At 40.4% G+C, this 13624-nt stretch overlaps 1 protein-coding gene across 2 annotated transcripts; it reads right to left on the minus strand.

Moving 5' to 3' along the window:
- Positions 1-1230: 1230 nt before the first annotated feature.
- On the minus strand, positions 1231-13446 carry LOC139476903 (monocarboxylate transporter 12-like). 2 transcript variants are annotated; one of them, XM_071259460.1, is made up of 7 exons: positions 13135-13446; positions 12456-12572; positions 11846-11989; positions 10472-10736; positions 6841-7634; positions 5734-5930; positions 1231-1877 (listed from the first exon to the last, which is right to left on the minus strand). In XM_071259460.1, exons 1-6 carry the CDS (start codon positions 13436-13438, stop codon positions 5773-5775), a joined length of 1782 nt encoding a protein of 593 aa, XP_071115561.1. In that variant the 5' UTR covers positions 13439-13446; the 3' UTR covers positions 1231-1877; positions 5734-5772. The 2 variants fall into 2 exon arrangements, with proteins under 2 accessions (XP_071115561.1, XP_071115560.1); XM_071259459.1 differs by lacking the exon at positions 1231-1877 and having other exon boundaries at positions 4986-5930.
- Positions 13447-13624: the final 178 nt, after the last annotated feature.

The raw sequence follows: 13624 nt of genomic DNA on the forward strand, positions 1-13624 counted from the left end.
GGCCGGATGTGACCGGAAGTTGTTCGGGAGGTTTGGGCATGCGTCCTCAAGCTCATTCGTCACCATTCCGTAACCTGCAAGAAGACTCTTTCCCCCTATCGAAGAATGTTATGTGCGAAAGTACGACAAACCAATCAGAATGCGCGTACGACTTCAAGGACTTCGGTCAAAGAATCTCTCTGGAATAATTTTTGATTTTACATATGTCTTGCATCTAGTGAGTGAGTAAGGCTTTACGACGCCTTTAGCAATATTCCAGCAATATCACGGCGGGGGACACCAGAAATGGGCTTCACACATTGTACCCATGTCGGGAATCGAACCCGAGTCTTCGGGCTGACGACCGAACGCTTAAACCACTAGGCTACCCGACCGCCCCCTTTTGCGTCTAATAATATACCCTAGATACTGTAAAATGCGTTCAATCACACTGTATAAATACCGTAAATCCCTATGTTTTAAATGGAAGATATATGACATGGGAGAAAGTATACGTGAATCATTACCAACGATCTGACAATTCTTTTAATTATGCCCCTTTTGTGCTTAGACGGAACCCAGTCGTAAATATGGCCACGAGAGGGGCACAAGTCGCTACATTCGTCACCACTCGTCCTATCCGTAACCTACAAGAAAACTCGTCCCCCTATAAAATACGACAAACCAATCAGATTGCGAGTATGACTTCAGTTACTTCAGCAAAAGAATCCCTCAGGAATAATTTTCGAGTTGACAATTCTTTTATAATTAGCGATACCCTTTTGACACTTCCCTCGACAAGCTGGGGATCGCCAATGTGTTTTGTTAGTTTCCTAAAGCTTCTGTCTGGTCCAGAGTCTAGCATAGACACTTAAGTCCGAGTTAATATTTGCCGTCTTATCCAGTTCTCATTCATTGTCCACATGCACTTTGAAGAAGTTTTATCAACATGAATTCCACTGTACATGCTCTGAAGATGTTTTATCAATTTTAACACCATTGTACATGCCCTGAAGATGTTTTATCAATTTAACACCATTGTACATGCTCTGAAGATGTTTTATCAATTTGAACTCCAGTTCACATTCTCTGAAGATGTTTTATCAATCTAATTCTCCATTTCTAAAGATGATTTATCAATAAAACTCCAATTCTGCATGCTCGTAATAAAAGCACAAATAAAAGAACCAGAACACCAAATGTACAGCATATTACATTTTATATTACATCATTACAAATGTGAAAGCCCAGCTATTTGATACATGGATTTCAATTTCTATTTTTGTTAGTCTATGAGTGAATATTGACCCAGGAAGTAAATTCGTAGCTCTCCTCCATTATCCATCTTCCTGAGGCAAGGGAATTAACTGACTGTAGAAGTCCAGTTTCCACTCTTGCCGAACTTGATGGGATTTTGTGCCTACATCATAGCACCGCCAGTGGCTATTACAATTTATGTCCATTCTATGTCCCTCGTATTGACCAGACTCCACCTATCACATCACTTGCATTTGCTTCAAACAAAATGGCGGCACACAGTCAAGACGATCTCATTGATAGTCAAGATCTTTATTCTAATGAAACTGGCATTACCTCTATGCATAGACTCGTTATCCAGCCAAAATATAAATTCACAATTCCAGCCTGGTAGGCAAGGGTGGAAAGTGGACTTTTACAGTTAGTTAATTCACTTGCCTCAGAAAGATTCCATTTCTGGAATCCATGTGGGTTATTACCTTTCCTAAACATACCTTTGCAGAATTAACACCCAACAGTTACATATTTATCCAGTACCTCTGTCAGTACCTGTTCAAGCAATGGATCAATCTTACATATTCAATATGGAATGGTGAAAGAGGATGGAAATCCTTGGCTGAAATCCTCCAAGGACAAGAATCCTGAAAGGGTAAATTTGAAAAAAATATTTTAATACAATAAGATCAAACTATTCTTTCCACATACACAATGTAAATGAAGTATGTCAAATGTATACATAAAAGTATGGCACTATACTTTTCACAAGAGGTAGGATTGATTGGGAAGGCAGCTTAGATGACTCCAAGACAGACATTTGGCCCCATGTCAGTAAATGTCAGTACAAATTCCAAAATTGGAAAAATAAAAATCCAAAATCGTGTAAATACATGGATGCAATGTTGTAATACCCCTGAAACCCGTATTTTATTTGCTGTTGTTTTTGTTTGTTTAACGCAGCACTCAGCAATATTCCAGCTATATGATGGCAGTCTATGTAAATAATCGAGTCTGGACCAGACAATCCAGTGATTGATATCATGAACATCGGCTCTTTGCTGACTAATTCCCCCATGAAAACCAGCACGCCATTTGGAAGGTTTTGTTCATCCGAAAAGAACCATAAAAGTTATCTGACATAATAGCTACATCAGATATATTTCAAGGTTATCTAATATAAGCCATAGCGTAAGTTTTAAAAAGGAAGGTTATTAAACACTGATATATAAACATAACACATTCTCCACTAATCATATTGGCTAATTTTACTCATAGAAAGTTGTTTAAATTCTTACAAAGGAGATCAATAAACAGAAAACACCAACATGAAATGTCCACCACCAATGGTTATTCTCAGGAAATCTGAAATTGTCCAACATAACAAACACTGAGCAAATTTGATGAAAGAATGAGTGAATGTTGGTTTGGGCGATATCCCAACAATATATGGGCCTGAGACATTAGTTAATGAGGAATTAGGTGAAATGGGGTTTAACGTAGTGTCCAAGATTATTGCACGTACAACGTAACGTGAATGCATGTGTGTGTTTTGTGTGTGTGGCTATGGCTGTGTGTCATTCCCTGGTCTGTCTCTGGTCGAATGCCAGGTGGGGTGAGGTGAAATGGGGTTCAACCTTGCGTCCAAGATTATTGCACTTATACAGCGACGTGCACGCACGTGTATGTGGCTGCTTGTACTAGTCCTGAATGATGCCGATGTATAATGCTAGCCCACAGAGATACTATGCCACAGTTTACATGAATACCCCACTCAGACACAGTATACTGACTCCGAGCTGAACAGTCTTTGTTTTAGCCCCTTAATGCTGAGCACCAGGCAGGGTAACAACATATACCATCTTTAATGTCTTTTGGTATGACGCAGTCAGGGATCGAAACGTTCTGGGCGGACGTTCTACCACCAGGCCATGGAGGCGGTCCTCGTGGGGAATGAAACCCAGGCCTTCAGTGTGACAAGTGAATACACCTTAACCATTAAGCTACCCTACTTTGATGGAGATATGAGTATCATTTAGAGGTCACTGTGTGGCGGTTTCATCAACTGAGTCATAATGCGAAAACTCCCATACTTTAACATGAAACTGTAAAATGTACCAATTTCATGAAACATTACATAATATGTTCTTGTTATTCATTTTGTTCACCAAACCCTGCTGTTATTTAGCTTTTATATCGATCCTCAGTTAAGTCCAACACAGCATCTAGCTCTATAATTCTATTTGCATTCGAATTCAATATATTTTCACCTTGTTTTGGAAGACATTTTTATGGGAAAGCTAACCAAGCTGCGATCAGGTGACACACGAAGGGATGTAACCATCCAGGCTGATGTTCTCATTGAGCATTGCAGGGGGTGGAATAATGATCTGGTTATTACACCTATCATCAACAACCATCTGTACCTTTTCTTCTAATACCGATTGTCATATCTCTCCCACTTTTGTATGCGACGAATCAGCCACTGCATTTGTCTGAGTAGCCCAACCCAATTGGGAAACAACTTACTTGACACTTCCCTCTCAAAATTAACGTCATCCAAGATATGACATCATCAAGATGCAAATACATGTTCAAATCTCCAGAAATGACATCATGATAGAACAATGTTTTATTGTGACATATACCACGCTTCGCTCTTCATTGTCCTTCGCAATTCATTGTGTAGTCGTTAGGGGTGTCACGATAAATCCAAATATTGATATATTGCTATTGGTGAGCACTTAAAGTCAATACATCGATTGTTAAATCAGTTTCCGATCAATAGTATCAATTTCAGTTAGGAACATCAATAGTTTCGATTGTATTTACCATATCAATAAACTACATGCAATGCTGTTCAAATTTGTTTTTCTTTTGATCACATAATTTCTCAAACTTTACTTTATATTTGTTATGGTTATCACATTCAAAGGAAACTTCAGTTCCAAGGTTTAATTCAACTCTAAAATCCATCTAAAATGATACACTGAAAACTATTGATATTTATCACAATAGGTGCTTGCAATATCAATAGTTATCGCAGTAGCAGTCACCCCTAGTAGCTATCTTATATATGAAGATAACTGATATGTGAAGATATGTGAAAACTGATGTTAAGTTATGTGAAAACTGATGTTAAGATATGTGAAAACTGATGTTAAGATATGTGAAAACTGATGTTAAGATATGTGAAAACTGATGTGAAAACTGATGTAAAAACTGATGTTAAGATATGTGAAAACTGATGTGAAGATATGTGAAAACTGATGTGAAGATATGTGAAAACTGATGTGAAAACTGATGTGAAGATATGTGAAAAATGATGTGAAAACAGATGTGAAGATATGTGAAAACTGATGTGAAAACTGATGTGAAGATATGTGAACAAATCAGATTTGTTGGTATATGAATACATGTGATATGTGCAGTTCACAGATATATGAAGATAACTGACTTGTGAAAATAATAACAGTTAGTCTTGAATCATTAGTCAATGATGATTGTAGTTCAAAATAATGTGCCGTTACGCCTTAGCCATGACCGACCTACCGGCCTAACTGACTTTACCATGACAACCATGACAAAATAATAACAGTTAGTCTTGAATCATTAGTCAATAATGATTGTAGCTCAAAATAATGTGCCGTTACGCCTTAGCCATGACAGACCTACCGGCCTAACTGACGTGTGAAAATAATAACAGTTAGTCTTGAATCATTAGTCAATGATGATTGTAGTTCAAAATAATGTGCCGTTACGCCTCAGCCATGACCGACCTACCGGCCTTACTGACGTTACCATGACTACATTAAACACACGTACGTGAAATCACAATCAAGAATTATACCCATACACACCGAAACCAAGGACACACAAACATTCATTCTACACTGTGCAAGATGGAACAAATAGCAAGTCTATTCGCGTTGCTCTTCATACCATCGCTGCCAACAGTCAAAGCTCCGGACAGTGAAAGGTGGCTACAAACAAATATATTTACAAACAAGTGATAAATGTTGTGATGCCGGATACTCTTACCCCTGCTAAATTATTTTCTTTTTTAAATTTGAATTTCTATTTCATTCAAACTTTCATGTAATTGGTATAGTAAGAATGTATGGGGAACTTGGCGGATTTTCCGATCGTCTGCAATCTCGAACCAATCTGATTAAACAAACAAAAAGGTAAAATCATATTGGAAATCTGGTCAGTCGTAAACCTTTTGAAAATTCCCTATGAAGGCATTACCAAAGATAATATGAATGTGATTAAGTTGGGGTTAGAGGGCAAATTTCAAGATACTTGTAATGGCGGGTTCCACACTGACGGCAGCGATGTTATCGAGAGTGTAACGAAGATGTCACACGCTGGGAAAGAGCTTGACTGTCTATTCACAAAGGGACATAACCCTCGCCTCTTCTTGCATACCACTAGTACTATAGTAACCTCATACCAGATACATGTAGCTACAAGATCCCTACAAGATTGCTACAAGATCACCTTCACAAGCAATGAGCACTGATAACTCGATGCTACAGGTCAGTTTGACTTGCAGGCATCAACAGATGGTGACTGTTTCCGTCTCTGGGCGACCAGCAGGATGTTGGAGCCGACCATGATGATGCCAGCCAATACAGTCATCCCCCCACCAAGGTAGAACGCTTCGGAGTAGTCACCGAAAACATCTTTCATCATTCCTGGAAGAACACAGACATAAATTAACACATAAACATGCATTCTTTGATTGTAGTTTAACGCCACACTCAGGGGTGGGGTGGGGGGGTGGGTGGGGTGGGAGAGTTAATCCAAGAAATGGTGGTGAATGGGCAAGTGAGTATTGTTCTCTGCTCTATGCTGCCTTTACAAATATTCCAGCAATATCACAGCGGGGGACACCAGACATGGGCTTCATACACTGTACCGATGTGGGGAATGGAACCCAAGTCTTTGGCGTGATGAGCGAATGCTTAAACCACTTGGCTACCCCTCTGCCCCTTCGTGAGGGGGACCAGGGTGTGCATCACAGGAGAATAGAGATATGATACTCTGGATAGGCGAGGATGTTGAGATATCTGCTGAGGTTCATCTACATCTGGACAGATGCTGAATGTCAGTCAAAATCCCAAATTGGACAAAAAAATTAACAAGAGTCATCCGAAGATGACAAATCCCCCTGGCCACCACAAATTCGAAAGAACCAATCATCCCGACTGTTACTGTAAGTCCAACTTGATGAGAGAATATCTATCTAATCTGTCTGTCCGTATACAAGAGTAGTTTTCGAGCTATCAAAACAACACCATGGTGTTGGGATTCAGAACTTTGTATTTTGAGGTACACACCAATTTATGTCAAAGTCAAATTTGTTGCCATGGAAATGGAAAAAATATATATTTTTAACACCCATAATACCAAAAGGCACCACTTCAGCCCTTAGTTAACACATGTGCCAGGTATAGATAAAAAATCTTTCACAGTTTTCAAGTTGTGCTCCAGAAACAACACCTACCCCCACTTTTGACATGTTTGAGACTAAGTCCAAATTGTTTCCATGGAAGTATAGGTGTTCCACCTATGGAGTATAGAAAAACAAAATGTGTTACTTACCTGATAAAGGAGGCCCAATGAGAGCTCCGATTCCCTGAAAACACAGTAATATTCCAAAGGAACTGGATAGCTTTTCTATCCCAAGAATGTCCACAACAACCACCCCTTTCTGCGACACATAGGCGCCGGTCATGGCGCCATACACTCCACTTATTATACAAAATTGCCAGAAAGCGTGAAGGGCTGGGCACACAAACGAAGCCAAAGCTATCACAAACAGCACCCCACTGTATGCATATGGTCTGAATCGTCTCACTTGCTTCAACTCGAGAATAAATCCCACTAATATTCGCCCAATGGTATCGAGCACACCGGCAATGGATAATAACACTGCAGCTTCGATGTCAGTACAGCCCCTGGACTTTGCCAAGGCAGGCAGAAATGTAAACACTGATTTAAAGGACATCGTAAACAAAACAATACTAAGACAAAAAAACAGAAAAGGTAGATTTTTTAGAAGAGACAGATCAAGCACATTTGACTTTTCTTGTTTTTTTTTAGGTTTCTCAATTTTCTTTGGAAGACATTTTTGTGTTCTGTGCCAGCAAGTTGTTTCATCGTAGTTTCCAGTAGGCTTGAGTGTGATACTACCATCAGTGAATATCTCTTTATCGTTTTTTTCAGATTCAGACATTTGTCTTGTATCTTGTGTTGTCATGGCAACATCTCCTTCATGTTGAACAAGAAGCTTTGCATCTTCCTCTTTTCCTCTTCCATCTTCATCACATCTTACGTGATCATCATCATCATCATCATCATCATCATCATATCCACTAGGCTTCAGTCTGGTGTTTCTGTAACCAAGAAAACGGTCATTTAGACATCCTCATCCATTCGGGGTCTTTGGAGGCCGACCCATTTAAGCCACTGTTGTCATTCGCTGTGTAGAATTGCATTCTTTGTTTGAAGCCTATCATTGGGGGTTCGAATCCCGTGATACCCATAAGCCATGAAGACCCGGGGTAGAATAGGTCTTCAGCAGCCCATAATGCCCTAAACAGGTTCTACTACACCAAATCAGTACCAGTTTGGACAGTGCGGTTTTCGTAGGGAGCCTTCAGTGCAGATCGAGAGATATCTGCAGACTGTGTGATTGGAGGATATTCTGTAAGATTTTTATGTCTTTCAAATGTACATCCATCCAGTTATTAAAACTGACCATATTTTTCTATATTTAGTACGGTCTCTTTCAACATGATGACTTATGCTGAATGTGACCACAGCTATTTTCAAGTAGGTGACATTTGGTGCGAAACTGGGGGTGGTGTGTTTAGCTTCCGGTACTCGGAAAAGGAGCTGGCTAAGCTAGTGATTTTTTATTTTTTTATTGCTACTCTAAGGCCAAACTGTGCACACACGTACAGGTAATAGCTGTTGAATGCTTAGTTATTTAAAAAAAAAATATAACGTTACTATAGAAGTCTATGGGAAAACATTTGGTTGTGTGTAACCTAAAAGGCGACTATGGTTGTTTTAAGAGGCGACTAACGGGATTGGGTGGTCAGACTCGCTGACTTGGTTGATGCATGTCATCGATCCCAATTGTGTGGATCAATGCTCATGATGTCAATCACTGGATTGTCTGGTTTATCAGTCTCGATTAATTACAGACCGTCGTCATATAGCTGGAGGGCGGCGTTAAACAACAAACCAACACTACACCCGTAAATGTCTGGACCTGCATCACTTTGGGCTTACCTCCCCTTTCTTGGCTTGACCCTTGTTGCCCCTTGTAATGAAAACGCGATATTTAATCATATCGCTGTTCTTATCTCGTATGGCTTCACAAAGATGGCAACTACAATAGGTGACGACCTAGTCGATGAGAAAACGAAAAAATTTGCGATTTCATCCTTGACACAAAAACATAGGCAATCATTGGGGGGTTTAAAAGATGAAAAAGACATGTCAACAAAGACAGGCAGCCGTTAATCACTTTCAGTTGTGGATGTTGATTTTGTGAAACATTCTCTAATTAGACAATCGATATGAGCGATAGTCCAATCATATTTATCAAGGATTGCACACAAAGTGCCCTTGGCAGATAAATAGGGACTTCTTTTAAATTATGTTGTTAAAACTTGGGAATTTATTTTTAAGTTCTTATTTTCTTACATCCAGAGCTAATTTGACATTGCATTCCATTTAATAACATAACATCGGTCCAGTTATCAGTGATATACAAGTGATCTCTACTAAGCCATTACATTACCTGTGCCTGTATTAGTGTTAATGTGTTAGTGTTAGTGTGTTAGTGTTAGTGTTAGTGTGTTAGTGTTAGTGTTAGTGTTAGTGTGTGTGTTAGTGTGTTAGTGTGTTAGTGTGTGTGTGTGTGTGCACGCGTGCGTGTGTGTGTGCGTGTGTGCGTGTATATGTCTGTTTGTGTATATGTCTGTTTGTCTGAGTGTGTCTGGCTGGCTGTGTGTCAGTGTGTGTGTGTCTGTCTGTGTGTGTCTGTGCCAGTGTTTGTGAGTGGTGTCTGTTTGTGTGTGTCCGTCTGTCTGAGTGTGTGTCTGTGTGTTAGTGCAAGTGTGTGTATGTATGTGCAGTGTTTGTTTGTGTCTGTCTGAGTGTTTCTGTCTGTGTGTGTGTGTCTGTCTGTTTGTGTCAGTGCGTGTGTGTATTGTGTTTGTCTGTCCAAGTGTGTCTGTGTGTCAGTGTGTGTGTGGTGTCAGTTTGTGTGTATCTGTGTCTGTGTCAGTGTGTCTGTCCAAGTGTGTCTGTGTGTCAGTGTGTGTGGTGTCAGTTTGTGTGTATCTGTGTCTGTCTGTCCAAGTGTGTCTGTGTCAGTGTGTGTGTGTGGTGTTAGTTTGTGTGTATCTGTGTCTGTCTGTCCAAGTGTGTCTGTGTCAGTGTGTGTGTGGTGTCAGTTTGTGTGTATCTGTGTCTGTCTGTCTGAGAGTGTCTGTCACCAGTGTGTGTGTGCCCGCGCAGTGTCTGAGTGTGTCTGTGTCAGTGTGTCTGAGTGTGTCAGTGTATGTGTGTGTGTGGTGTCTGTCTGTCTGTCTGTGTCTGTGCCAGTGTAAGTGAGTGGTGTCTGTTTGTGTGTATGTGTCTGTCTGAGAGTGTCTGTGCAAGTGTGTGTAGGTATGTATGTGTCGTGTCAGTTTGTGTGTGTCTGTCTGAGAGTGTCTGTGGCCAGTGTGTGTGTGTGTGTGCCCGCACAGTGCCTGAGTGTGTCTGTGTCAGTGTGTCTGAGTGTGTCAGTGTATGTGTGTGTGTGGTGTCAGTTTGTAGGTTGTCTTGTCTGTCTGTGTCTGTGCCAGTGTAAGTGAGTGGTGTCTGTTTGTGTGTATGTGTCTGTCTGAGAGTGTCTGTGCAAGTGAGTGTAGGTATGTATGTGTCAGTTTGTGTGTGTCTGTGTGGTTGTGTGCTTGTGCATATCTGTGTGTGTTTTTGTGTCAGTGTGTATGAGTCCGTCTGTCTGTGTTTGTCTGTGTTTGTGAGTGTATGTGTGTGCGTGCCTGTGTGTGTATCTGTGTCTGTATGTGTGTGTCAGTGATACAGTCCTAGCCCCCCCCACACACACACACACACACCCCACCACAACACACCCAATAACATATGACAACAAAGTTTCCAGTCACAACATACTCAATACATCTATATACCAACTAAACATCACACCAACCTTTCCAATCCTAGGATTTCCTTATGCAGAGCAAGTGGGCGATACAGAGCCCCGCAAATGCAGAAGTTGAAAGCTATTCCGCTCAGGATGAGAAAAGCGCCAAAGAAATGGAATTCTTCAAACAGAAAGTCAGCCAAGGGTGGAAGGAAGAATGTCCCAATTCCTGCCCCTGATGTTGCTATGCCAACAGCCATTCCTGGCTTCCTGGCAAAATACTGCCCTACCGTCACTATGCCAGGGCCATACGTTAGACTCCTTCCGATTCCTAGTAGCAGAGACAGAAATAATTGGTAGAAAATCATCCCCTGTTTTCAGATTTTGAGGCACTAATGAATTTTCAATGTCTTAGTATTAGTTTTTTTTAGTATGTTGATTTTTGTTTAAATTGAATATTCAATAGCACGGCCAAAATGCACTGAATCTCACTAGCACTTTTCTCATATATTTTCCATTTGGTTTGAAAGGAATAAATGCGGTGAGTGAGTTGAGTATGGTTTTATTTAGCAATATTCCAGCTATATCACGGCTATATCACCAGAAAAGGGCTTCACACATTGTACATTCCCATGTCCGGAATCAAACCTGGGCCTTCAGCGTGACGAGCGAACGCTTTAACCACTAGGCCAACCTACCGCCCTGAAAGGAATGAAGATCAAACCACAAACTGCAAATCATAAATAACAGATATTCATTAAGACAACATAGCAGGCCATAACTGGGTAAAAAATCAGAATATACCAAAATACATTACACATTATTCTGCATATGATGATATTCCATGAGTTTATTAAAGGTCTTCATAAACAATATGCAAAAATGAGATTTTCAATATGGCTGGCATGGAGGCCATGTTTATGATTGGATCAATTAGGATAAATTGGTGAAAGTGAAGGCCACCGCTGGGTGAAACATACCAAGACAAAGCCATTATTGTTGGCCAAGCTAAAAATCAGATCATATTTCTGTAAGCACCTACATATCATATCATATTTCATAATGAGACATGTAGAAATAGCTGAGTTATGGGAAAATATAGCCTTTTCAATATGGCCGCCGTGGCGTCCATGTTTAAAGATTGAATTGGAATTCTGTTGAAAGAGATTTTACAGCTGCAATCATTTGTAGAAAGTATTCAGTTCCATGTTGAAAAAAACATACAGACAAGCCACCAAATAAATCAGGTGAGCTAAAAAATGGACAATATGGCATCTTACACAGTTGGTTGCACAAATGAATAATGGGTAAGTGTGACATTTTCTATGGGATTGCCATGACAGGCATGTTTAAAGATATTATAAACCAGTCAGCATTCTTTGGTTTTAGGTGAGCTAAATACCTAATCTTCAGATGGCTGAAGTTCTGAACTGGACTCACCTCCAATGATTCCATAGCTGAAGTAGAGGAAGATGAGGTTTGGCGCAAAACCGCTGATGAGAACTCCGACTGTCATGATGATCCCACCTGTCATGGTGGCCACACGACTGGAGAACCGGTTGCTGACGGCACTTGACAGGGGGCCTGGAAAAGTGGATATGTCACTGAAGGCACTTGAAAGGGCCAGGAAAAGTTGATATGTCACTGAAGGGACTTGACAGGGGGCCTGGAGAAGTGGATATGTCACCGAAGGGACTTGACAAGGCCTGGAAAAGTGGATATGTCACTTAAGGGACTTGACAGAGGGCCTTTAAAAGTGGATATGTCACTTAAGGTTTCTTGACAGAGGGCCTGGAAAAGTGTATATGTTACTGAAGGGACTTGACAGGGGGCCTGGAAAAGTGGATATGTCACTTAAGGTTTCTTGACAGAGGGCCTGGAAAAGTGTATATGTTACTGAAAGGACTTGACAGGGGGCCTGGAAAAGTGGATATGTCACTGAAGGGACTTGACAGAGGGCCTGAAAAAGTGGATATGTCACTGAAGGCACTTGACGGAGGGCCAGGAAAAGTGGATATGTTACTAAAGACACCTGACTTCCACAACTTACTGAGGACTAGCCTTAGGGTGGTAGCTAAGGACCCTACCCAGGCCGTAGCTTGGGCACTCTGGTTGAACTTGCTGATCAGCTTAAGGTACAGCACACCGTCTGATCTCTCAAACCCCCCTGTGAAGAACAATAGACAATACTGAATTGTGACCGAGGTACTGAAGCTCACCATTAAGATTCAATTCAGAGATACCTTGAAAAACCCTGAAACTTGAAGACAAGTAAACCAAGCAAGCTCGGGTGGTCGGACTCGGTGTGTCAGGAACACCCTCCGGGGTTACTGTGAGCTGTGTCAACATCTGGTACAGTTTATACGTTTATATAGAAAATATATATTTATGACAACTAGCTTTTACGGTTCATTATAAGTGTGTCTGACTACATAGCTTTCATGAAAATAACTCATCTTTGTATCACATCTTATAACATAGAATTGGTACACCTTCACATCACAAGCTAAAACAAGTGTTTATCAAATGATACTGAATCAAATAATAATGAATTTATTGTATGTGTTACCATGATTGTAGAAATGTGGTATATATTCAGTTTCATGCTTTCTGGATCAAATTTGAAATACATTTCATTAAACGTACTTGCCGTTCAAAATATGATTCTGTTAAAATCATAAATGTTGATACATGATATTATTATAAGAAAATACAACCCCAATTCATACCTGTTATAACATGTTGAAAGAAGCAAGCAAACACAACCACCCATTTATAAATGCCATAGTCCATCGTATCTCCCTGCATTTCCTCTTCATCAGAGTGAACATCCTTCTCAACCACACAGCTTCCTTTTTCTCCATTACAATTCTTCTGATGACCGAGTTGTCTCCTTTCACTGCCATCGCCAGCCATTTGTGCTTCCTCATCCTCTTGTCGCTGCATCCCTTCATCACGTACCACGCCATCTGTTGTTTTCCTGTCACTGCAAGGATGCCGACGCCCTCCCTCTGATAAAGGATCACTTTTCATTGTCAAGAATTGTCCTGCAAGTGAAGCGATTGAATAAGTGTTTAAAGTGCAAGTTTCATGACAAATGGCAATAGATTTCTTATACATTATGTAGCAATCATAATGTAAAATATGTCAGCCAAGGAAAACAGCGTGAAAATTTAAACTTAGCGCTGCGCTTACATAAAAGTATTACTTACTTACTTA

This window comes from Haliotis cracherodii, unplaced genomic scaffold (assembly GCF_022045235.1).
Source record: "Haliotis cracherodii isolate W230 unplaced genomic scaffold, xgHalCrac1.p SCAF_30, whole genome shotgun sequence".
Lineage (NCBI taxonomy): Eukaryota > Metazoa > Mollusca > Gastropoda > Lepetellida > Haliotidae > Haliotis > Haliotis cracherodii.

Bases quoted from the DNA above. Each gene is read 5' to 3' on its own strand.
- LOC139476903 (XM_071259460.1), bottom strand. From the start codon at position 13,438: ATGAAAAGTGATCCTTTATCAGAGGGAGGGCGTCGGCATCCTTGCAGT. The intron at 10,737-11,845 runs GTGAGTCCAGTT...CTCTGCTACTAG, and splicing joins CAGCTATGGAATCATTGGAG to GAATCGGAAGGAGTCTAACG. The intron at 5,931-6,840 runs GTAAGTAACACA...GTGTTCTTCCAG, and splicing joins CATTGGGCCTCCTTTATCAG to GAATGATGAAAGATGTTTTC.